Source organism: Cupressus sempervirens, chromosome 5, assembly GCF_028749045.1.
Source record: "Cupressus sempervirens isolate cs-2001-9-10 chromosome 5, ASM2874904v1, whole genome shotgun sequence".
In the NCBI taxonomy this organism is placed as follows: Eukaryota; Viridiplantae; Streptophyta; class Pinopsida; order Cupressales; family Cupressaceae; genus Cupressus; species Cupressus sempervirens.
Genome location: NC_143122.1, coordinates 395,693,882 through 395,721,633, shown reverse-complemented (window position 1 = coordinate 395,721,633; position 27,752 = coordinate 395,693,882). Strand labels below are relative to the sequence as shown.

Here is a 27,752-nt window from a genome sequence, read left to right as displayed (position 1 = left end):
TATAACTACTTGTGAAGGTTTGGTCTACGTATTTGGTGTTCTTAGTGGGATTCTTCCCACTTTTCCTTTGGTAGGTATTTGTTGTGTTTAGGGATATGATAGTTGTTCTAACTAGTCTAGCTATGGTATCTCCAAGTGGCTTTGTCTCTTCCTTAAGTTTTCCTTCAAAAGTGAGTTAAATTTGGAGTATAGATATTTCCCTCATCCTACCCTTGTGTAGTCTTGTGAGAGAACATGATTGTGTTAGGACCAATCATTGTCATGGTGTCACCACGCTCTACAGAATCCTTATGGTAGCTTTGTTCCATGATTGGTAAGCTTCTACTTGTGTCACCTTTCTTGGAATAGTCTTGAGGTCATTCATGCTAGTGTCCTTGTGGAAACTTGTGGGTGCACTAACATGTAGCGTGACAAATTGATGTCATATCATGAACATTAATGTCTTTCTTGTGTTGTTCTTAGGGGGAAAAAAAAATCACTTGGCTAGTTGTTGAAATAACTTAGATTGTTTTTGCAAATGTACTTTCATTTCCACTGTAATTGATGATTTCCAAATGCAGATTTGGATCTCATATATGTATAATATGAGAGGAGACATGTCTCTTCAAGAGACATGTCTCTATAGTTAATCACCATTTATCAATAACTATATGCATAACTTATCTTTAACATATATATAATATTAATATATTAACCATATATGTAATATAATATTATATTATTATATTATTATATAATAATATATAACGCATAATATATATAATACATATTATCTTACATATATCATATATATATTATATATATGAGATATAATATGCATAATATATTATATTACATATATAATATATATTATATATATAAGAATCACAAATAGCAATTTATCTGAAAAGATAAACATAGATTAGTATATCAAATAATCAATGTTTTACTTCTACTGACGCTAAAACATTAACACTCCCTCTTTAGCTAGGGAGAAGTAAAACATTAAGTCAAAATCATCATATAAGAAACACAATATGAACAGTAAATGATCTCTATTTACACTTAAGCAATGTCTAGAGATAGCACATAAAATCTCTACTTGCACTTAAGCAATGTCTAGAGATAGCACACATAGTCTCTACTTGCACTTAAGCAATGTCTAGAGAAGCCCAAAAATAATCTCTACTTGCACTTAAGCGTGTCTAGAGATGTCCATAATAATAGGACTATCATTTGTAAGATCGTCACCTTACAAAGATTACCTTTTGTTTGTTATCATGATGTCCGACAGATTCTGGCCCAAATAACCATGATAACAGGCCTATCATATGTAAGATAGTCACCTTACAATGATTACCTTCTATTTACATATGTCAATGAAAGATTGTCACCTTTCATTACATTTTTGAAACAACAATTATATAACCAAATATAGATTGAAATCAACATATCAAGTTTTACCTTTGAAATATTTCAATTTAACTTTTCCCTTTAGAACTTCTCATAGAGAAGATATCATCCATAAGGGATTGCATCTCAAAATTTCTCCCTCTGAATATTAATCCTAGGATGCCAGGTCCTCTTGTTACTTCCTCAGAAACTCTCTCTTCCCAAGGATGCTTTTCAAACTCATCACTCCCTCATGATATACGTAGAAGTCGGCCCATCAACATCATACAATAACCCACATGGATTTCTAAACTCCCTCTAAGTATTAATCTTCTAAGCTCCAGCATTGCTTTTGAAGAACAAAGAAGTATCGCACTCCCTCTTAATGTAGAAGAATCTCATAATCTCAATCATCAAAGATACTTGCATCAAGAGCCACACTTGATCATCAGGGTCTTTGGAACTATTATCACTAGATTTAGTTTGCACAATATTTGGTAGCATATTTGAAGTACCAACCTTCTTTTCCTGTAAGAATATCCTCAAACATAAAGGAAAAGATCAAAGCAAATAACCCTTAAAGTATGTATAGAATTACAAATACATGAATAGATAAATGTAAAAGATAAAAGTACTTATCTGCTCATGAGGATCATGGAATATCTCCTTTTCTAAGGATGGTTCAAGTGGGAATGAAACATTGCCTATTATTCCCCCCACAATGTAAAGTTACCACTCATATATCTTTGAACACTTTTACATCACATCAAATTTGAATACTTCTTTCTAAGTTACAACTTGCTCTTTTCATCCATAGAGGCTTCAAACCTTAAGCTTAGTAGTATAAGCGAACACAAACTTGTTCACAAGGGGTAGACCCATTAAATCACATAGTTGCAAGAAATTACAATCCTCTTGACTGTTACAATTTATCGATCATTAAAGATTCTATCACAACACGATTTACTCCCTCAGAATCAATATGATCGAGATCACCGAAGATTGACTGAATAATATTCTCTATCTTCTCTCTCTCTTTCAATGTTGCTTGAAATATTAACCTCCTTCTAAATCTCAATCTCCCTCTATTTCTGTAAGAACATTCTCAAAGGAAAAGATCAAAGTATATAGCTCTTGGTTGTAAAAATCAGAATGTCAACATGCATGTTAGTAATTTAACTCATGCCCGTTACTAACAACAACATAAATGATTATAACATCTCTCTTTATTTTCAATAATAGAATTACGATAACACAACACTTAGTTTCTATATGTATGACTTTCCCTCATATGACATATTTTCCTCCCATTTCATTTATATTTCAATAACAATATTTCACATTAATACTAATAACTTATATTGTTTAACATATTTATATGTAACAAAATATAATATTAATTATTAAATATCATTAAGATGTTCTACTTATAAATTCTTATTTATATACATATCTATATAAAATGATGTATAAAGAAGACTTAAAATAGTAATACTCCATTTATACTTACGTCCCATTTTCTTTTTCTTGAAATAACATTCTCGAAGGAAAAGATCAAGGCAAATATGTCTTATAGTACATATTGAAAAATAAGAGAGATAACTATAATACTCAAGAATAATAAATGATTTTGCAATAACAATTTAAGATCACCCTAATAAAATATAGATAAAAATATACTTTGAACATATATGCATATATTCAATCTTCTATTTATATACTTTAATCTATATTTTAACATAATATTTTCTTATTGATGAATTGACCATGATTATGGTATTCCTATTCAATTCAAGAATTAACACATGCATATTTAATAAAAATAATCTATTCCTTGTCAATACCAAAAATATATTTAGGACCCTAAGATGACACATTCCCTTAAACAACATATTTTTCTAAAGGTCCAATAATGAAAGGAACTTACCTCCAACGCCGCTTTAACTATGAACTCAATAAAATGCATAAGGTTTGGTCAATACTCTGCTTGACCGCATGCCATCTTTTATATATATATATATATATATATATATATATATATGTATATATGTATATATATATATATATATGTATATATTATATATATATATATATATACATATATACATATATACATATATATACATATATATATATTGTATATATATATATATATATATTACTCCCTTTTCTATGCCAAAGTGGCAATGGCAATATCCTACATTGCATGTTTAGTATTCACTCCCTTTCAAATCATTATTGGTGTTCTGTTGGTATACTTGCCCAACCCTCTTAATGCCGATAATTTCCAATGAATTTTGATTGTCATATTCTTGTGATAATGTATAGAGTCAAAGGAAAGGCCCCTCTTTATCATGACCCAGCCAGGACAAATATGCATCGATCTCGTCCTCCATGGGGCAAGCAGAGAAAGTGTTTGCTAAGGTTAGAAGCATAAAAAGGTGGCCACAAAGCTAAACCCTAGAAAATTCTTAGTCATCTAAGGCTACTACCAAATCCACATCTGCACGAAGTGCCACTTCTCCCAAAAGAATATTGTTTGTTGTATTTTCAACAGAGAGGCTCGTGCAATGGGTAAATTATAAGGGAAATAAAAGCTAGCAATTCCCACAACAAGAGCCTGCAACTTCTCTTCCAGACTCGAACTGTCGATTACAAAGCTTCCAAAGTGATGATGTTTACCATCTAACTACTTCCAAATGCAAGTTGTGTGATCAACACCTAATCATATTACTATGTATCTTAGTTAGGTGGTGGCACAGTGATTGTGGTTCGATACAAATTTGTTGTCTTACTATTCCATATCATTAACATTAGCCTTTTGATGATCAAGAACTACTGACAGTGTACAATCTTATATTGTTTGTTTTTTAATCGCTGCATACGATATTTGTCCTTTCTGCCCAAATATTCAACCTTTCAAACCATTCAAAGTCATTGTTTGCACTTATATTGTTGGTGGCTTCTCTTTATCGTTGGTGCTCTTACGAATGTTTATCAATGGCATCCACGTCACGTTGATTGGGGTATTATGCTTATGTGTATGCAGGAGACATTTAAACTCCATTTCCTTCGTGTTTGATGCTTACAACCCTTTCGTTCTCCTTGCCTCGTTTTGCATTCAGAGGGTACCATTAACCCTGACATTAGTGGGCAATGAGAGCAATAAATAGTGCTTATGGAGTTGACTGCCCACTCTCCTCACCCTTTCCTTCGTCCATCTCTACTCGAGACTTTGAGTGTCACGTATTGATGACCTCCCTTTCTATTTTGCCACTATGTGGTGAATCGGTCCTTCTGCCATCCTTAGAATGAAAGCATCACCATATTCAAAGAAAGAATACTACATTGTATTCCTCTATGATGATTGTATCTCATCTAATAATGGAACTATACAGGTCATCATTCATGAGAGAAACAAATGAATACTTATTCAATCATGAACAATGTTTCTATTCTCTCTAATCGAACCTTGATTAGATTCTATGTTAGATTTATTGCTTAGTGTCTCTTATACAAAGTACAATCCCTTTCTTATACTCTTCATTTGATTTACATCTGCAGTTTGGCTCTGATACCATGTTGAAATAACTTAGATCGTTTCTGCAAATGTACTTTCATTTCCATTGTAATTGATGATTTCCAAATGCAGATTTGGACCTCATATATGTATAATATGAGAGGAGACATGTCTCTTCAAGAGACATGAAGAGACATGTCTCTATAGTTAATCACCATTTATCAATACCTATATGCATAACTTATCTTTAACATATATATAATATTAATATATTAACCATATATGTAATATAATATTATATTATTATATAATAATATATAATGCATAATATATATAATACATATTATCTTACATATATCATATATATTATATATATGAGATATATAATGCATAATATATAATATATATTATATTACATATATAATATATATTATATATATAAGAATCACGAATAACAATTTATCTGAAAAGATAAACACATATTAGTATATCAGATAATCAATGTTTTTCTTCTACTGACACTAAAACATTAACACTAGTGTCATAGGTGTGTGGCTTGGGGCATTACAAGTCAACTGTGTCATAGAACTTATATTTCACACAACATATATATCATATATATGTATGTGTGTGTGTGTCTATATATACGGGCCTATGAGCCCAGTATGTGGTTACAAGTTAAAAAAAATTGCCCACGTGGATTTGTGAACATGTGTTTATATACACACAAAAAATTTAATAAATAAACAAATTTGTAAAACTAAATCATTTGATAGTTCAAAGCCAAACGCCAAAAATAAATATTAATTTTGGTAACCTAAACTCTCAAAAAATATATAGAATTATTAACTACAAAATAATTCTCTATTTTACTCCTCTCACAAATGACAATATCTATAGAGACATGAATAGTGTGAGTGATCAAAAATAAACAAGAGGAGACAACAATAGTTCTCCTTCACCTTTGTCTATCTCTATAATTTTACAAATACTTGAGCTCCTCTAATTCTCCTCAATGGAATATTCAAGAAAACATTTGCCACATCTATAAATAATTGATGATTACACTGGAGATTCACCCCTAGCCCGACGAGAAAAAATACTAGCTGAAATTTGGAAGGAAGCTATTTTCTTTCTATTTTGAGTTATCAATGGTCAAGGATTGTTTCTGCATGTGCAAATTCACCTTAGTAGGAACAAATTTGTCCTCTACATGAGATTGTCTTTGTAATTGCTGATTTGACTTTGACTTGCAAAATTGCCCCATGCTCATTTCACGTCTGTTTTTCTGTCAATTTGTTTATTTCCCTACCTAGCATCCAAATTCATCTTATTATTCAAGTTATTTTCTGCCCTACAGGTATCAATATTTACGCCCTAGGTGTGCATGCTTATGTATGTAGGCACACACCCATAAGGCACCCTATGTGCACCCATAGTGTAATAATGTTCAACAAGGTTACCTCAAGTTTTTGAGAGGGGTACGACAAGGGATGGTGAGACAAGTTTCCATGATAATAATTTTTTTGTCAATTTTGGCTAAAATCCAGCCCACCTTCGTGGATGGCTAGGGGATAGCAAAGGGGATAGCTATATAAAATAGAAAAAAATAAAAAATCATATGAAAATATGGATAAAGCATACACTTATATATTATAGAACCTTAAAATATAAGAATTAGCAGATTTTTTTTGCAAAATTGTGCTATTTTGAGAGTTAAATTCAGTTTTCCTCTAGGCATCCCTTGTTCCCTAGATGTTTTTGAGACGAGGACGGCTGAAAAAAAACCCTAAGGTCCTGTCCCCTGGTAACATAGGTGTGTGAACCTAGTCTGGGTGTGCGGGGAGGTGAAAACCATGCAACTAAGTATCAAACCACAAAGTGCAACAATCAAATTTTTTCACATCAGAAATAAATATTGAATCAAAATAAGGTCACAACCATCAATCATTAGTAAAATCAAACAAAGAATCTAAATATACTAGTGTACGTAAAAACATGAGTTTGTCTCCTGATGAACATGCAAATACAAAAGTCAATGTTGTTGCAAAAAGATTGAAGCTGCAAACTCGAACCCTAAACTCCAAGATTTACAATTCTATTGTGGGATTTGGATGGGCTCATATTTAAGGAGACCTCTTGTATTCAAAAAAAAAAAATTCTAAGAGATTGCAGTGTTCTATTGATCTCTAGTCGGACTTGGGAAATGAACCTGAGACCCCTTGTATAATGGAGCATACAAACCAATTACTCTCCAACCATAATCTTGTAGTCATATGTATGTTCAACAATTGGATGTAAAATTGTCGTCCACAAATTCATGGAAGGCTCCTCCCATTTTATTTCTCATACGAGACCTAAACCCTTTTCTAGATTTAAAAATTCATTCATGATACTAAATGTTAAGTGCATTAGATGAGGATAAATTGAGATTTTCTTATTTTTAATATTATAACAACATTCCTTACACAATATCCTAACAAGAAACATGTTGTCAATGTAAATTGTTTCCCAAACAGGATCATACTCTACTCTTTAAAGTTATATTACCAGATTCGCCTTTAGCCCTAGCAAAGTCTAGTTTGATTCACATAAATGCAAATTTGTGTCAGATTTGTATGAAGTCCCCCAAATTCGGCCCAAAGTCTGCCAGATGGACCCAAGCCAAATTTTGGGAACTTCAAATGAATTTGGTTCCCAACGGCCAAACCTGGGCCAACTTTGGGCGGCAATCGTGATTTTTTTACTTTTCTAAAGTTTTTTTTGCCTATTTTTATTTATTTAACCCTATAACCCTTAAAGAGGCCACTAAAAAGGTCGTTTTGTATGTCATTTGTGCATTTGCAAATGAAAAAGAAACCTTTTGGCCTTTTGTGCTAAACTTTTTTGCTTGGTTGTCATTGCTCAAGAGTGTTGAAAGGTGATTGTTACATGCTCTAAGCTTGTTTGCGAGCTAGTCCTACATCATTGTAGGATTCAAAATCATAGAAGAGGAAGATTTCAACAAAAGAGGTGGGGTTTTGTTAATTTCATTGGCTCTTTTAAGTTTTCTTTGCATTTTTTTTTTTATATGAAATGAGCTCTCTAGTTTTATTTCTCTTTTCATTTTGGTTTGTGGCTTTGTATTTTGTTTATAGATCTATAGAATGGCAAGTGCTTCTAACACTAGGAACTCCCAATTCAAAACAAACCCAAGCTCTTCACTGTGGAAATATGTGGAAATAGTTCAGCAAACATCAGGTAGAGAAGGTTACGTATGGATTTGCAGCCATTACAAAGAGGGACATTGTAGCTCTTATAGTAGAGTGAAAACACATTTGTGGTTTATTCCTCAAAAACTTTTGTACAGGCCATCCAACAATTGATGGGGTACTACCTAAAACACTTTTTCCAAACCATGTTGTGAACAAGTATATTCCAAAGCAAAAACAAGCAAATAAAGCGGTTGGGAATGTACCTATTCATCCTTTGCAAAACTTTAGAAGTAAATTAAAAAAGCATCAATGGCTTTAGTTCACTTCCGATGAACAACCTACATAAGGTCTTCCATTGTTGTGTGTTCCTCAAGAATCAGTGGCAAATAAAAGAATAGACGGGCCCTTTGTAATGTCGTTTTAGAATAAAGCTAGAGACATTGCCAAACAAGACATAGTAAGATGCATCTATGCAAACGGATTGGCATAATGTTGTTTACTCACTATATTGGCAAAAAAAAGTGACATCAATTAACGAGGCTGCAAGGGGATTGATTCAAGGGCTCAGGTTATAAAAAGGTGTGCACCACTTTATTGGACAAGAAGGTGTAACATGTAGAGGATTCTTGCAGCACATCAAGGATTCAGGATCAAAACAAGTGTGTCTGCAATATCTGATGGATGGAAAGATGCAAGAAATCGTCCTTATGTCAATGTTATTGCAATGTTCACAAGAAGTGCAATGATTTTTAGAGTTTTGAGTTGTTAAGGAGAAGTAAAGGATAGTCCATGCATTGCAAACATTCTCATCCAAACCATTGAGCATGTTGGCACTCAAAATAATGTTCAGGTAATAACAGATAATGCCAAAAATTGTAGGGCTGTCAGGTTATTAGTTGAGGAGTGCTTCAAACACAATTTTTTGGACACCTTGTGTTGTTCACTTACTCAACCTGATGCTGCAAAAGTTTGGCAATAAAATTGAGTGGATAAAGAAAAATGTATGACGATGCCCAGGAGATTCAAATGTTCATCACAAACCACCATATGACGCAAGCCATATTTAGAAGGTTCTCGAGATTGGAGCTCTTGAAGGTAAGTTAAAGTATTTAAAATTTAAATATGTTTTAGACTTTTCATAAAATTTCTATGCTTTTAAATTTTAAGTTTAATTTTGGCTTTAATAAAATATTGTTTTGATTTTGAACTAGATTGTTGAGACACTTTTTGACTCCAACACTATTGTTCTAAGATGCCTTGTGAAGGTTAAAGAGGCATAGTCTAGAATGGTAATCAGTGCTAATTGGAACATATGGAAGCAACCTAGTACTACAAGGGCAGCTTCCATTAAGGCAATGGTACCAGATGACTCTTGGTGAGATAGTGTTGAGAATCTCTTGAGATTCATTGCTCATGTGTTGAGCATGATCTAATACATTGACATGAATGGGCTTTGTTTGGCTCACAAATATGATTGCATAGACTCCATGATTGAGGATATTAAAATATCATAAATGAAAAAGAAAAAGGTCTTGAAGAAACATTCTTCAAGGAACTACAGAAAAATCATGGTGGAGAGATAGAACAAAATGACTACCCCTTTGCATCTACTTGCCTTTGCATTAAGCCGCAGGTACTATACTCAATCAGTCCTCAAGGGCGGTACCACTAGATTTGCCCCTTACAAAGATCCTAAAGTTGCTCAAAGGTACAAGGCAGCCCTTTGTAAACTATATGCTGATCACATACAACCTACGATGAGGGATACATTCATGAGTTTCGCAAGCACTAATGATTGTGATCATGAGGCTCTTCAAGACAAGAACAATGTTGATGCTCATAAATGGTGGTACTTCCATGGAAAAGTGTAATAGCACCTACAAATTGTTGCCATCACAATTTTATCACAAGTTCTCAACTCTTAAGATTCTAATTTATACATTCTTGTTGATGAATATTGAAATTATAATTTTTAAATTTTTGTTCAAAACTCTTCACTCTATAATTTCAAAATTGAAAATCTTGATAGGTTACTAGTTCATCATCATCTGAGAGAAATTGGAGCACAAATCCTTCATCCACTCAATAAAACATGATAGCCTACATTCCAAGAAGGCAAAAGACTCGGTCTATGTGCACTCAAATTTGAGACTCGTACACCTACAAAAAATGAGGGGGCAACACATTAAGATGTTGAACCAGAGTGTCTAAAGTTGGAAGAATCAATTGCCTGCCTTGGTGCACTTGCAGTTGAGCTACCTACTGATATTGAGGCTACTCCTAAGGCTGACATTGCTAGTAGTGATGCCAGTGGCACTATTTGTGCTTCTAATTTGCCACAGCCAGATGATGATGATATGTTTGATGATATTTTTATGATATTTGATCAGTGATGGTTGATTGTTAATATTGATATTATAATTTTTACAGTGAAACATTGATATGGTGGTGTATTTTGGCATTTTGTTATGTCATTTGGACTAAAACGTTAATATATAGGGTGGTGTATTTTGCTATGAAGCTTTAATTATTAATATTAGCATAGTGGTGTAGGAACCTATTTGGCCATTTACTGCTGCATATATATATATAAGACATTTTTTTGTACAGAGGAACCCAAAACAAATACAAACCCACCCCATAAAAAAATTTGAACGAATTCCAAACCCTAATCTCAAACCTGACTTTGAAACAGCAACTTAGTTTGAAAGTTTAAAATTTAAACATCAATGTATATTGAATGTGAAAGGAATACAACAGATAAAGAAAAGAGTGCTGAACCTGATCGCTTCTTTTTGAATTTACAGACAAAAGAACATGTGCTTCAACTGTCTCATCAAACTTACATTTGACATTAGCCTGCAATAGAAGTCAACAATTATCAAACTCATTTAATTAAGAGTAAGAATACCTAGTAAACAAATAAATCTTCCGTCGTGATTTTTATTTTAATTTAGTGATCACTTTATCTCAAGGCGAAGTTGAAAAAGAAAATGAAAAACAATATCATGAGTCATATATGATTATGAGGATTTTTGTTTGCTAGATTAAATAAAGGCGTATTGATATTCAACTAGTCATGCCCAGAATTTGATCCAATGCAACATAACCAACTTCAGTTTCAAGATGGTCCAACGCATACTTAATGAATTTGAATATTCTTTACTCAATATGTACAAAAAAAGGTTTAATCATTTGTGATGTGTAAAAATTCAATCATTTATATTAGGGAAATGAATACATAATTTTGAATAGTGAGCATTTCACAAACATTCTTTGACACATTAGAAGCATAGAAAGAAGCTTTCCAAAGAGAGACTTAGCTTCAAAATATTTGACAAAATACATGAGACAAAGAAATCAAGATTGAAAAGTTTAATGTGTTCCTGATCAAGAGTCTCTCAGGGAGTCAGGTCCTCTTACAGGTCCCATTCCAGATAACTTTAATGCAGTAACCTTCTGAAGATGGCACGTCTTTTAATCTCAACATATAATTCATCAAATTTAAAACCAAAAAGAAAAATGTGATCTCAATTACTATCAAATGATCATGATTAAGCATACTTTTAGTGAGTTTATGACCTTTCTGACCAATTAGGAAGGCAAATGTTTTGTGGTTAGAGGTCAAGTGACATTAGAAATGGATTGAAGGGCAATTAGTTACATCTTTATCATGATGCTACTACTGAGGAGACCGAGATAATGTCTTTACAAGTTTACTGTTGTTAATGTCCACCCTCAAAATCATGGCAACCTGGGATTTTGTGGGGACATGCCCCTGGTGCCACCGCAAGACCACCAGCAGCAGGGGAACACCCAAAGATGTTTCCCTCATTGAGGAAACATTTCCAAACGGTCCCAAATGACGGTGATATTGGGGAAGTGCCAGGGAATCCCCAACCTTCTTCAAATCATCCTCTATTTTTAATGAAGTTATTCACCCATTTTACATTCAAACTCTGAACATTTGTTTGCCACAGAAACTATAACAATATTCAGATTTATATTTTCAACAAACATTTTTTGAGCATGAAAAATCCCTGAGAATCTGGCAAACCCATCCAAAAAGTCACAAGCAATACTGCCACCTTGAGCTAGCAATGAGAAGAAATAAAGAGCAGAGACAAAATACCCAGCTAGGACACTACTTGCCAGACCTCAACAAACAGAAGAGTAGAATACCTATAACCAGGATGTGCTCAACAAAGTTATGTGAAATTTGCAAATTCAACATATAAGGTGCAAATTCAACCCAGAGAGATTGGGTTGCATTACATTGAGCTACTAGTGTATGTACACCATCATGTACAGTATTTTTTGATAACAAATTTGCACGACTTTAGGCAATTCTGTTTTCGTTTATATTTACAATTTTATAAATTTATTCTTTAACTTATTAATCTTGGATTTGTTAATTAATAAAAGCATTATATTATAAAATATATACTACTTAATTTAAATATATTCTATATAATATTTATTAAATTTTAATATATTTCAACAAATAAAAAAAATCATATATTATACCTTCTAATTTATTTTCAAATATTTGTTATTATTATTATTATTATATATTATGTACCTTGGCATTCCCTTTCTATTTGTAAATATAGGTCCTTGGCATCCCAGTCCCAAAAATCCAACCCCGACTCTTAACACTCCATGACTCTGATTGTTCTATCGAAGTATTGCCATTTTCCAGAAGTTCTTGGATTCAATGACCAATTGTTGAAACTTTAGTTTTTTGCACTTAAAAATAGAATTTAACTCTTCTTAAACCTGAAGTGGATATATAATGTTAAGTTTATAACCAAAATTAAAAATGATGAGGAAAATTCGGTCAAAATACATTTGAGTTTTAACTTAAATGGGATTTGGAAAGGTCAAAAAATACATATAGAAATGAGAACACCGAGAGAAAAGTAATGAGACAAAGGACCAAAGTGACACTCAAAAGGCATAAAAAAGAAAAGGATAAATTTCCCAATTCAACATAAACATCATTGAGAAGTGATATAGGAGCCGCAGAAAAGGCTTTCTGTAAAATTTGTACAAGTATCTAGTGGAGGATGAAAGAGACTGTCCTGTAGATCATGTCTAAAGGAAACTTTTGAGTCATACAACTGAACTCCAAGAAGCGATCGTAGTACAAAATCAGCAACCATCAATGCTATGCATAGTACAATCTACGATACTGCACAATCGACCGAAACAATAGCCTACAGCTCACATGAAAATCATTCACATCATAATCACAGCTATCACTTTAAAAGAGGCATAGCTTTCTTATGTTTCATACTCCACTACTTAAAGTACATTCAAATCCATGTCCTTAGCGTTGATGTACAGCATCAGTAGAAGTAATGATGTTATACAAATTCTGTTCATCAGACATATGCAAAATCTGTACCAAGTTTATATGATAATATTCACTGATGTTACTTTTATATATATATATATATATATGTTGTTTAGATGATTGCCTTAACATATGTTTGATGATATTATCGGTACACAGTGTTATGTACTTATTATCGGTGGACATCATAAAGCATATACTATTGGGGGTCTTGTGTTACTACCGATTATGTTGGATTACATTAACTAACAGTTGGTCAGTTATGCCTCCGTAGAGGCATGACTCTACGGGGGCATGACCTTTCTTATGTATATATATACTAGTGCAGATCGATGGGAAAATAATCTATACATGGCATTATAAGTTCCAGCGATCTGCATTATAATTACAGGATAAATTCTCAACCTTCTCCTCTGCAATCTTCATTGAAAGACAATCAATATATTCCTCCTACAGTACGTGTTATCAGCAGTATTCATTGGAAGATATTCTGCATCTCAGCAATTCAAGAACATTCACCATTTGAAGAACAATTCTATTCTGCAATTATTCAAGTAAGAATATCTATCATTATCATATCTACTGTAATAGTTTTGTCTATCAAAGATTACTAAAAACTAACATGGTATCAGAGCCATTCTGATAAGAAAATCTATTACTCATAATTAAAATCTAAAGTCTTAGATTTATAAAAGTTAAATCATATTCTTAAATCAAAATGGTAAATCATGTAAGGCTAGAAGATAGGCTTGAGGGTGCATCAAATTTTTCATCATGGAAAATTCGAGTCATGATAATATTAAGAGGAATGCAATTAGAGGAGTATATAGAAACAAACATATCCATGCCTAAAAATGATCCAGAGAAAATAACATGGAAAAGACACAATAACAAAGCAATGAAAATTATAATAGATTCTATAAAAGATCATATTCTTCCATCCATCTCCAGTCTCAAAATTGCATTTGAGATGTTCTCTACTATCAGAGATACATTTGAAATCAACAATACTAGTAGATTATTAACCCTAAAACAAGATCTACTATATATAAAGATGACAATGGAGAATCTATTACATCCTACTTTCTAAGGATTTCTGAATTAAAAGATCAACTTGCAACAATGGAAAATCGAGTTGATGACAAAGAACTCAACATGATAGCATTAAGAGGTCTTCCTCTATCTTGGAAAACATTTATTAGAGGATTAAGCTCTTGACCCAAACTTCCTAAATTTGATTTACTAAAAAATGAATGCACACAAAAAAAATCAAGATTAGTCTCAAGACGACTAAGTATAAATCAAGAGGGAGACATTCAAGCACTTCATGCAAATTCAAACAAGAAAAGAAAATTCAAACATAATAAAAGGTAAATTGACAAATCATATAAGAAACGTGATTGGTCTAAAGTTAGATGTTTCAAATGTGATAAAATTGGTCACTCTCATAACTTATGCCCTGAAAAGAAGAGAATTCAAGCAGCCTTAGCATAAATTTAAGGAGAGGAAGTAGTGAAAGAAGAAAAAGAAAACTATGGTTTTTACTTAGCCCTTTCAAGTGAATTAAACTCAAACAACAACACTTGGATCATAGGCAGTGGAGCATCTTGGCACATCACCGGTTTTAGAGACAAATTTGAGACTTTCTCAAAACACTCCTCAGAAGAAGTTACCATTGGAGATAACTCTACTCATCCTATCAAAAGCATTAGTTCCTGTTCAATTTACCTAAATTCAAGAATTCTCTCCAACTCAAAAATGTTTTATATGTACCTGGAATAAAAAGAAACCTAGTCTCTATTTCTAGTCTTGCTGATCAAGGATTCAGAATCACTTTCCAAGAGGACAAAGTTCTATCTTGGCCAAAGAACTCTAATATCAAGAAAGTCATTTCCATCGGATTTAGAGATGGAAGTCTATATAAACTTTGTAATAATCAAAACCTAGCTCTTAGTCATGAAACATCAAATTCAACCAAAATTTGGCATAAGAGGCTAGGTCACCTTCACTATCATGCATTATCATCCATAGGAAAAATTGTAAAAAGTTTACCTAGTCTCAAAACTGATCACTTAAGTATTTGCAAAGGATGTGCTTTAGGCAAAAACACTAAGCAATCATTACCTAAAAGTGTTCACAAATCAAAATCCATTCTTGAACTAATTCACACTGACCTTTGCAGCCCTATCTTTGTACCTTCTCTTAACAGGTGCCTTTTTTATGTAATTTTTATTGATGATTACTCTAGAAGAACTTGGATCTACTTTTTGAAACAAAAAGAATCAGCTTAAGTATTATCAAAATTCAAAGAATTCAAAGCCCTAGTTGAAAATCAGTCAGGACAAAAAATTAAAATACTAAGGTCAGATAATGGAGGTGAATACATCTCTGAAATTTTTTAAAAATTTTGCATTGTTGTTGGGATTAAGGAGTTTTCTGTACCATATAATCCTCAACAGAATGGAGTTGTTGAACGTAAAAATAGATCAATTGTTGAATCAACCAAAGCAATGATGAACGATCAAAACCTTCATACTTCCTTCTGGGTTGAAGCATCTAACACTACAATCTACATTCAAAACAGATGTCCACACTCAGTATTAGAGAACACCACTTCTGAAGAAGTATTTACAGGCATTAAACCAGATCTAAGTCATCTAAGAATATTTGGATGTCCTGTTTATATCCACATCCCTAAAAAGAAAAGAACAAAACTAGAACCATCCAGAAAGAAGGGGCTACTCATTGGATACAGTAAAACAACCAAAGGCTACAGAGTCTTTATTCCAAGTCAAAGAACAATTGAGATTAGTAGAGATGTGAAATTTGAAGAAGATATCGCCTTTAATATTTCTAGAAACAGTGATGAATCTGCAGTAGATGAAAATCACCAAGCAGAAATTGAGAAGGAGAATGATATTGAACCATCCTCTACCACTACATCTAATCATGAAGATTCTAAAAATGTCAACAATAAAAAGAGGCCACTTTGGGCTAGGAAAATGATAGAAGAAAATCAGGTTGAACCTAATGAAGTGATTTGAGAAAGTAAAAAAACAAGAAATCAATCATGTTATGTTGCATTATTAACTGAACTTATAAAAACAGAACCTTCAAATGTTAAAGAAGCACTTTCAAGTCAGTCTTCGAAAGAAGCAACGATTGAAGAATATAATTCCATACTAAAAAATGATGTATGGGATGTTCTATCGAGGCCTAAAAACAAACCAGTTGTTTCTTGTAAATGGTTGTTTAAAATTAAGCATGCATTTGATGGCAGCATTGAAAAGTACAAAGCCAAAATTATAGCACGGGGTTTCTCACAAAAAGAAGGCACCGATTATGAAGAAACATTTGCACCAATTGCTAGATATACTTCAGTTAGAACCATCTTGGCTATCGCAGCATCCAAAAGATGGAAGGTTCATTGAATACTCTTACAAACAAACAAATAACATCCATTGAGTCGTCTTGCATAAACCAACAAATAGATAAAACTAATCTGCTGAAGGTCGGTTGAAACTAGGTCACTCGGTTACCACTGAGTTCCTTGGAAACTGACCTAACTTGGTTTACACTTAACTCTTTTGCTAACCGACCTGACTCGGTTTACATTAGAATTCCTAAATTTCTCTTCTTTTGAACTTTTGCTCGACAAATATTGGAGTCTTTTGAACTCGGTTCCAACTGGCAGTGCTCGGTAAGAGTATAACATTTGTGTAACATCAATGACAATATACAATTGAATAATTGTTATCAACAATCTCCCTCTTTGGCATTGATGGCAACACATGTCATTAAGCAAAGAAAACTTAGAGCAATCAAATGATTTATAAGATTTTATAATATCCTTAGTTTCATTTTGATTCTCTATCCATCCATGAGAACTCCCTCTAAGATTCTCCCTCTGCCATCTTATCTTCAGACTCCATCAGATCAAGTTCTCCCTCTTGCAAATTACTACCTCTGATTCTTCTCGATTACACCAATCTCTCTCAATGATATGATTCTCTCCCTCTTTGACATCAAATGCCAAAGACGACATAGTGATTTTACAATGTACCTAATGTACTAATTCATATGCAATGAGCTCTGACTTCTTTGCATCAACTTGATAGATCTTCAAAGTAGTTTGGTGATGCATCACTAATCTGTACTCTAGTGAGCATCAGATAGGGGAATGACCCCTAGCTTTCCTCTTAGATACAAAAATGCATCCTTAGGTAATAGTTTGGTAAATATGTCAGCAACCTGCTCCTTTGTGTTAACATATTCCAATCTAACTTCTTTATCTTGAACTAATTCTCTCAAAAAATGATACTTGATTGCAATGTGTTTTGTCTTGGTGTGCATCACTGGATTTTTAGAAATATTGATTGCACTTGTGTTATCACAATAGATAACCACTGGATCCTTAATTTCTTCCTTCATTCCTGATGACAGTTGCTTGAACCACATTATGTTGGAGCAATTAACTATTGCAGCAACATATTCTGCCTCTGTTGTACGCTGAGAGATGCAATTCTACTTCTTACTTGTCCAAGATACTAACCTCTTTCCAAGAAAGAATGCTCCTCCATTGGTGCTCTTCTTGTCATCAATGCTTCCAGCCCAATCAACATCAGTAAAGGATTTCAGCTCAAAGTTTCCTTCTTTCTTGTACCATAGACTATAGTCTTGAGTGCCTTTTAGATATCTCGTAATTCTTTCGATTGCCATCATGTGATTTTCTCTAGGATTTGCAGAGAATCTTGCAACTATACCAACTGCTAATGCAATATCAAGTCTTGTATGAACAACATACTGAAGTTTCTCAATCATAGATCTATAGGTAGTCTGATTTACCTCTTTTGAATCATGATCCTTGGATAACTTATGTCCAATAGACATAGGTGTTCCAACTGGTTTGGAATCTTCCATTCCAAAGGTCTTTAATATCCCCTTGACATATTTTGACTGAGTAATGTAAATGCCATCCTTCATTTGATGAACTTGTAAACCAACAAAAAAATTTATTTCTCCAAACATTGACATTTCAAACTCTTTCCTCATTTCTTCAGAGAATGACTTGCATAAGTCATCATGACCTGTAAATAAGATATCATCCACAAATATTTCTGCTAGCAAAATCTTGTTTCATGGTCCCTCTTTAATATGCAAACTGTTGTTATCATTGGTTCTTCGAAAACCAATCTTTACCAAATATCCATGAAGTCTCTCATACCATGCTTTAGGAGCTTGCTTCAAACCATATAAAGCTTTGTGTAACTTACAGACCATGTCTCTTTTGTTTGGATCAATGAAACCTTCAAGATGATCAATGTAGACGACTTCTTCTAGAATTTCATTCAAGAAAGCTGATTTTACATCCATTTGATACACTTTGAATCCTATAAATACAGCATATGCAAGTAATGTTCTGACTCCTTCAAGTCTAGCAACAGGAGCAAATGTTTTTCCATAGTCTATGCCTTCTTCTTGAGTGTATCCTTTGCACACTAGCCTTGCCTTATTCTTTGATACTTCACTATTTTCATTTAATTAGTTTCTAAATACCCACTTTGTATCAATTACATTTTTATTCTTGGGTCTAGGAACAAGAGTCCAAGTATTGTTCCTTTCAATTTGCTCAATCTCTTCATTCATTGCCTCTATCCAACTTTCATTTTTCAATGCATCATTAACAGTTCTAGGTTATAATTCAGTAAGCAAACATGTACCTTTTAGTTTGTTCCTTGTCATTGTGTCTCTTCTCTGATCTCCAATTATTTGCTTAGGTCCATGATGCCTTCTGAGATATCTAGCAAGCACAAGTATCTTCTAGATTCTGGATTGGATTCACTTGGTTCACCATGCTCAAAGGTTATATGAATTCCCAAATTTTGCTCTGTTTCTGTTGTCTGAGACTCGGTTCCCACAGACTGTGACTCGAGTTCCTCTCTCGAAGACTCGGTTTGAACTATCTCCAACTCGAGTTGCACTACCTACAACTCGGTTAACACTCCAAACTTGGATGACTCGGGTGGGGTAATCTACTAAATGCTAGGTAATGTATCAGGTTCAAAGTAGACAAAAGTTTCTATAATCCTCAAGTTCTTTACTGCTTTGTTCTTCATTCTTTTCTACAAACTCATCAATTTTTATATGTGTACTTTCTATAACCTTGTGTGTAGCAAGATTCAAACATTTATATGCTTTGCTCTTGTTGGAGTATCCTAGGAAAATGCCTTCATCACTTTTCACATCAAACTTTCCTTTCCTTGACTCTTTTAGGACATACCATTTGCTTCCACATACTTTGAAATAACAAACATTAGATTTATAGGCATACCATAACTCATAAGGTGTTTGATCTCTACCTTTCTTCAGTTGAACTCGGTTTAAGGCATGAACTGTTGTGCTGATTGCTTACTTCCAGTATTTTGGTTGCAACATTTTTCTCTATCATCAGTGTTCTTGCACAATCCATGATGGATCTATTTCTTCTTTCTACTATTCCATTCTGCTGAGGTGTGCCAGATGCAGATACCTATCTTTTGATTCACCTTTCATTGCAGACTCATTGAATTCATTAGAGATGAATTCTCCTCCTCTGTTTGATCTTAAGCATTTTAACTTCTTACCTGTTTCTTTCTCAACTCTAGCTAGATACCACTTGAATTTTTGAAAAGCTTTAGATTTATCCTTCAAGTACATTACTGTCATCATCCTAAAATAATCATCAACAAACAAAATGAAGAATTTGTCTCCAATGTAGCTCTTTGTACTTATTGGTCCACAAAGATCTGTATGAACTAGTTCCAGGACTTCTTCAATATTGAAATTCTTACTTTTGAAGCTAGTTTTACCCATCTTTCCAATCTGACATTATTTGTAATGTTCCCAAATCGCCTCTAGCCCTTTGTTTTCTCTGAGTGCAGTGGATCACCGGTGAGGATGACCGTACGAACAGGGAGTGTGCCAAAAAGGGTCGTACGGTGAAGTTGTTAGCAATGACCATACAATGTCTGCACAGCCCGCAGAGGAAGAGGCAGTGGTCATACGGTGTTTGTAAGTACCTGTCCGGAAGAGGGCAACAAGAAGATGTGACCGTACGGTGGTAGAGGAGGTTATCGTATGGTAGATTGGGTTTGTCCATATGGTGGAAACAAAATGTCTGTACAGTGAGAGAGCACAGGTTAGATAGCCATACAGAGGGGTAGACAGTCTGGAGGCCGAAGGGGAAGGTATGGGAAGATGGTGTGCTATCATTTGTCTGAGATACACAAGTAGTGAATACATATAAACAATTAATTTGCTACCAAGTATAGATTCAATAATGGTCAATAATAATAAAGCTCTGAACACAAACAATCTTCAATTATTGATTGCCAACAGATGGTGCTCCGACTTGCCAGATCCGAGCAAAGTATTACAAGCAACGGAATAGGGTGAGGGTTGAATTCCACCGAAACCGCACAAGCCAAATAGGGAAGATCTTTCACTTCCTAAATGGCGAACAACAGAGAACCCTAAACAGGAGTTCATAGTACAAAGAAATAATCCAGAATGCATGCCCAATGACTACCTATAAGTTGTTCTTAAATACCCATTGAGGCAAACTTTTCGAGGGTGTACAAAGATAGCCCAAGGTGATGCAAACTATGGAAACAAAATAAAAATGGGTCCAAGATACATTAAATCAATCGGTCCGTTACAATAGTTTGATAAAAATGATTTATTTTATAACAGGAACATTAAAATTCTCCCGTCCCAAATTTTGCTTGACCTCAAGCAAATGCAATGCCGGGTGCTGGAGAATGTGCTTGCCTTCCCACGTCGCATTGTCCAATGGCAAGTGTTTCCAACACACCAAATATTCCTTCACCGTGCAGTTCCGCAAAGTATTCTCACGTACTTCAATGATCTCAGCTGGTTCCAGTATGAGCTTTCCTTCTTCATTGAGTGGTGGAAGGTCTGTGGCTATCGTGACATTCTACCCTACGGCCTTCTTCAAGCATGAAACATGGAAGATGTTATGAATATGGCTTCCTCCGGAAGTTCTAGCTCGTACGCGACTTCACCAACACGACGAACTACACGATAGGGGCCATAAAATCGTGGCTTCAATTTTTCTTTTCCCTTTTCCTTCAATGAGGATTGTCGATATGGTTGGAGCCGAAGATAGACCAAATCCCCTACTTCGAAACTTCTCTCCATTTTGTGTTTGTCGACGTACATCTTCTGCTAATTTTGTGCCTGGTGTAGGTTTTCCTTCAAGCATCTCAGTATGTCCTGTCCCTCCTGCAGCCTATCCTTCGCCCTTGGTGCGCGACTGTCACCTAGAATTGTGTCGATGAAGGAAACAGATTCGTACCGATACAGAGCTTTGAATGGTGTCATTCCGATGGACGAGGTACGTGGTATTGTAGCAATATTCCCCTAGATGTATCCATTTGACCCATGCTCGTTGTGCTGAAACGTAGTTTCAAAGGTAACCTTCAAGCCATTTGTTCACAATCTCCATTTGTTCGTCTGTCTGCGGGTGGTAACTAGTACTTGGTGACAATTTTGTCCTTGCCATCCGAATTAGTTATGTCCAGAAGATACCGATGAATCGCCTATCCCAATCACTGACAATGTTCCAAGGTAACCCGTGCAGACAAGAGACCTCTAAAAAACAAATCAGCAACTTCTGCGGCCTGAAGATCTGAGGGGATGGTGAAGAAATGTGCGTACTTTGTCAATCTCTCAACCACCACAAAAATACAATCCTTTCCGTTCACCTTGGGAAGCCCCGTTATGAAATCCATCAATATAATTTCCCACTTATATTCTGGAATTGGTAAAGGTTGCAGTAGCCCAGCATGTAGTGTATGTTCGGATTTGTTCTACTGGCAAGTCCTTTCCATGAAAAACTCTCCTGGAGACTTTTGTAAGTTTTGAGGAAACTCGAGTGTCCTGCCAAAGGTGAGTCATGTACTTCCTTCAAAATTTTATGTTTCAATTTGGATTTCGGCACTCAAAATATCTGATTCTTATAGTAGATGATGTCATCCACCACTCTATACCTATCATCCTGGGTGTTGCCATCCATTAGCTCACAGGCAAATGTGTTTTTAGAGTATTCTACCAACAGATGTGCCTTCCAGTCGGCCAAAATCTGGTTTAGTACGCAGATGGCAAGTTTCCTAGACAAGGCATCTACAACCACATTGTTCTTCCCCTTCACATATTCAATGTCAAAATCAAAAGCCTAAACCTTGCTTACCCATTTTTGTTGCCTCTCATTCAAGTCCCGTTGCTCCAAAAAGTATCTCAAACTGTTGTGATCCATACGGACGACAAACTTGGCACCTACCAGGTACTGCCGAAACTTGGTTAGTGCATGTACGATTGCCAACATCTCTGTCGTAAATGGAATATAAGCGTTTTGTCTGCATAAGCTTCCTGCTCTCATAAGCCATGGGGTGTCTATCTTGCATCAGTACCGTGCCAATGCCTTCTCCGAACGCATCGCACTCCAAAATGAATGGTCGAGTGCAATCAGGTAATGCAAGTACGGGATAAGTGTTCATTGTATCTTTCAACTTATCAAAAGTGAGTTGTGCCTTTTCATTCCACAGGAAAGACCCCTTCCTTGTTAGATCCGTTAAGGGTGCGCTGAGCTGAAAGAATCCTTTAACAAACCTTCAGTATTAACTGCACAGTCCGAAAAATCCTTGCAAATCTGTGAATGATTTTGGGGGAGGCCAATCAAGAATAGCCTGAATCTTCTCCTGATAAACTTGAACTCCGTATTTACTGACAACAGGACCCAAGTACAATATTTATGTCATACCGAATTCACACTTGGATTGCTTGGCGAACAAAGACTGCTCCTCCATGATCCTTAGGACTTCATCCAAATGCTTCAAGTGCTCCTCCCATGTCCTGCTATAAATAAGATCATCAAAAAAAACCAATAAGTACTTAGCAATTGTTTGTTGAAAATGCGATTCATGCATGATTGGAATGTAGCAAATGCATTTGTCAATTCGAACGGCATAACCAAAAACTCATAATATCCGTAGTGGCAACGAAAGGCCGTCTTTTCTATGTCTTCCTCATGGAGATCTAATGGTATCCAGTACAAAGATCTATTTTCGAAAAATAGACTGCGCCATGCAATTCATCTAGCAGCTCATCTATCCTTGGAATGGGATATCTATTATTTATTGTTTTTTTGTTTAACGCATGGTAGTCCACACATGCACATCGTCCTGTCCTTTTTGACCAATACCACAGATGACGCAAAAGGGCTAGAATTGGGACAGATTCATCCTTTCTCTACCAGTTCTTGAATTGTCTTTTCAATTTCATCTTTGAACTTCTTGGGATAGCGGTACGGTGTAGTTATGACTGGATTGGCTCCTACTTCCAACTCGATTGTATATTCAAACCCTCGATGCGGTGGTATGCCGATAGAAATGTCTATAAAAACTTTATCGTGGTTGCTCAAAATCTTCTGGAGATCGTTATCCTAGAGAGGTGTCAGTTGCCCCTTGATAGGTTTTGTCAAAACAAACAATGTGCGGCCCAAGCAACGTCATTATGCCCAAAAATTGCCTCCATCCAATGCACAGAAACTTCCTTCGTACCCTCATTTTCCATTCCACGGAGAATAACCTTTTTTCCATCGACAACGAAAGTGAAATTCATCCGTTTAAAACTCTAAGTGTATTTATCAAGTGTCTCCATCCATTGTATGCTTAGAATAACCTCCAAGTTCCACTATGAAGAAAGCCTCGGTCACTGTGTGATTCGCCATTGTGATACTTATCTGAGGAACAAGGTGTATGCAAGGTAGAAGAGTTCCTCCGGCAACCTTTACCTGAAATCCTGCATGTCTCTGTAGGTAGACCCTCTTCGCTTCACCAAAGATGAGTTTATGAAATTTAGAGTGGCTCTGCTATCCAACATCACCGTAACCCTTTGTCCTTGAAGGGTACCGCATACACGAAAAACTGTGCACCTTGGGCTACCAGCTAGGGCAATAGTTCCTCTGCACCGTACCAAAGCTGCAATTATTTCCGTACGATTCAAACTAACCATATCGATGTCATGGTGATGTTGGTTGTCTTCGGCAAGCATTTCCTCCTATTCATCCTCATCATCGAACACAAACTCAACGTAGTGTATCTTTCCTTTTCCGAGGCATTTGTGGCCAGGTTCCCATGGTCCCTTACAGTTGAAACATAATTTCTTCCTTCGGAGTTCTTGTGTAATAACTTCGTCCAATGACGGCTTCCTAGGCAAAGGTTTATTATCTTGTCCCTCGAAAATGCCAGCAGTTTGTTGTGTAACTTCGAGAGGATGACATCGATGATGATGCCATGCTCCGCGCATTCTTAATAGCCTCCAACAAGGTGGCAGGATTGAACCCTTTTACCCAACCTTTCGGTGGTTCTGTCAGTTCATCCATGAAGAGCACTATCCATCTTCTTTCATAAATGTCTGTGACCAAAACAAGGAGTTTCTAAAATTCCGCAATGTACTGGTCAACCGATCCAATTTGTCTCAACTGTGCCAAATCTTTGAAATTTAGTTTTGGATCTTTGCCATCAAATCACTCTATCAATCTCTCAATGAATTCCACGTAAGTAGTTATTTGATCATGCCCCAGTGTGATGGTGTCGTGATGCCACCATTCATGCGCAACTCCCTCCAAGTGCAATGTCACAAATTTGATTGCTTCTTCTTCTGGCATAGGATTCAACTGGAAGTAAGTATCGGCCTTCATGACCCACGCTTGCGCAGATATGGATTCGAATCCGCCAAATGGAGAAAGATTTACTTTACTCAACTTTCTTCTGAGATCATCGTTAAAGTATCCTCGGTTTCCGCCTCCCGAATATCTCATTCTCAAATTTGCATAATCTTCATAGGATATATCCTCCTCAAAATTCACATTCTTCCAATCTTCTTTCAGTTGTTCTTGCATCTCTTCAAAGGTTGGTTGTTTCCTTCCGTGTGGTGCCTAAAAAGATGGCATGGAAGGCCGAGAGCGTGTTGGATGAGGGTTTGTTTTACCCGACACCGAGTCCATGCTGTGACCATTTTGTTCTCCAAATATTTTATTGTCTACCAACTTCTTGAGAGTCTTCCATGAGTCGCTGAGTATCTGTGACCTGTGCCTAATTCTTTGAAAGTTCTCTTAGTAGTGCCACGAGTTCGACAGCTGTTGGTTCCAATTTGGCAACCATTCTATCAACGAAATGGGTTCTTTGTCTCTTTCGGCTATAAACTCTCATTCACTGTTCACAAGCTGGCAGGATCGAAGCGCTCTGATACCACTGTAATGTTTCCAAATAGCCTCTGGCCCTTTGTTTTCTCTGAGTGCAGAGGATCATCGCTACAGATGACCGTAAAGATAGGGAGAGTGTGCCAAAAAGGGTCGTACAGTGAAGTTGTTAGCAATGACCGTACAATGTCCGCAAAGGAAGAGGCAGTGGTAGTACGGTGTCTGTAAGTCCCTGTACGGAAGAGGGCAACAAGAAGGTGCGACCGTACGGTGGTAGAGGAGGCTATTATATGGTAGATGGGGTGTGTCCGTACGGTGGAAACAAAATTTCCATATGATGAGAGAGCACAGGTTAGATAGTTGTACAGAGGGGTAGACAGTCTGGAGGCCGAAGGGGGAGATATGGGAAGATGGTGTGCTATCATCTGTCTGAGATACACAAGTAGTGAATACCTATAAACAATTAATTTGCTACCAAGTATAGATTCAATAATGGTCAATAATAATAGAGCTTCGAACACAAACAATCTTCAATTATTGATTGACAACAGATGGTGCTCCGACTTGCCAAATCCGAGCAAAGTATTATAGGCAACGAAATAGGGTGAGGGTTGAATCCCACCGAAACCGCACAAGCCAAATAGGGAAAATCTTTCACTTCTGAAATGGCGAACAACAGAGAACCCTAAACAGGAGTTCGTAGTACAAAAAAATAATCCAAAATGCATGCCTAATGACTGCCTATAAGCCGTGCTTAAATACCCGTTGGAGAAAACTTTTCGAGGGTACAAGTATAGCCGACGGCGACACAAACTACAGAAATAAAATAAAAATGGGTCTAAGATACATTAAATCAATCGGCCCGTTACAATAGTTTGATAAAAATGATTTATTTTATAATGGGAACATTACATTGTTTGCATATGGACCATTTCAAGTTTCTTTAGATTTGGAATACCTCTTACTCTTTTGTTTTTGCTTATAGTAACCAAATTATCAAAGTTTACATGACACATTCTTTTATGCCATAACCAACTTTCCTCTACATGTGCCAAAAAGCATGAACTATCAAAGAGATCAAAATAGATTACATTACATTTTGTCTGATTGTCAATGCCAACTAGGTTTCCTTTACCATCAAGAAGCCTAACCTTCCCATTAATGAATTCTGCCTTGAATCCAATGTTGTTCAATTGTGCCACCCTTAGAAGATTGTGTCTCAGTCCTTCAACCCAATAGGCATTATCACATCGAATTCCATCAATCAATGCAATACAGCCTTTTCACTTCACATTAAATGGTGCATTGTGTCCAAATTTAACACTTCCACCATCGTAGCACTCCAAGTGTTCAAACATCGTTTTATCACCAGTCATATGATGAGAACAGCCACTATCTATTATGTATGTGTCACTCTTGCTTACATGAGAAATAAGTGTCATCTTTTTATTATCCTCATCATCTGATTCATCTTTAATAGTAATATATACCATTTCATCTTCATTATCACTGTCAAAATCTTTAGCAATATAACAAGATTTCTTACCTTTGTCTTGGTAGCCTTTGTAGCTTTTGAAATCTTTTTTGCCTTCGAACTAGCTAGATTTTCTCTCATTTTTATTTTCCTTGTTTGGACATCTTGTAGTAATGTGACCAACTTCTTCACAAGAAAAACAGATCAATGGATTTTGCTTTCATATTTACCTTTGTCTTTTGGTAACCTCCTTGCAAGTAGGGCTTCAATGGCTTCAAGATCATCATTAGATTCTTCATCTTCTTCACTGTCAGACTATTTGCCTTTTGAGTTTCCTCCCTTTTCTGCCAAGGGTTAGTTTTGCTTTGAATGTTGATTCTATGTTGCGAGATCCAAGAAGATACTTATCAAAGTTATCCAACTCAAAAGTTGTTAACCTTCCCACTAGTGCATCCAAAGTTATATCACTTTTGGGATCACATCTCATCTCTTAAATAGCTGAAAGTCTAATTGCATAAATAGGAAGAAGAGTTCTTAATACCTTGCTGACTACTATTGCATCTTCCATTTTT

The 27,752-nt window shown here is 35.4% G+C and overlaps 1 protein-coding gene across 1 annotated transcript in view; it reads right to left on the bottom strand.

Moving 5' to 3' along the window:
- Window positions 1–27,752, bottom strand: part of LOC149556471 (Ribosomal protein L1p/L10e family) — a 76,768-nt gene that overhangs the window by 23,281 nt on the left and 25,735 nt on the right. Inside the window, exon 2 of the mRNA XM_089830789.1 lies at window positions 10,867–10,944. Within this exon, the coding sequence (XP_089686915.1) occupies window positions 10,867–10,944 (78 nt within the window). The remainder of the gene's footprint in view (window positions 1–10,866; window positions 10,945–27,752) is intronic.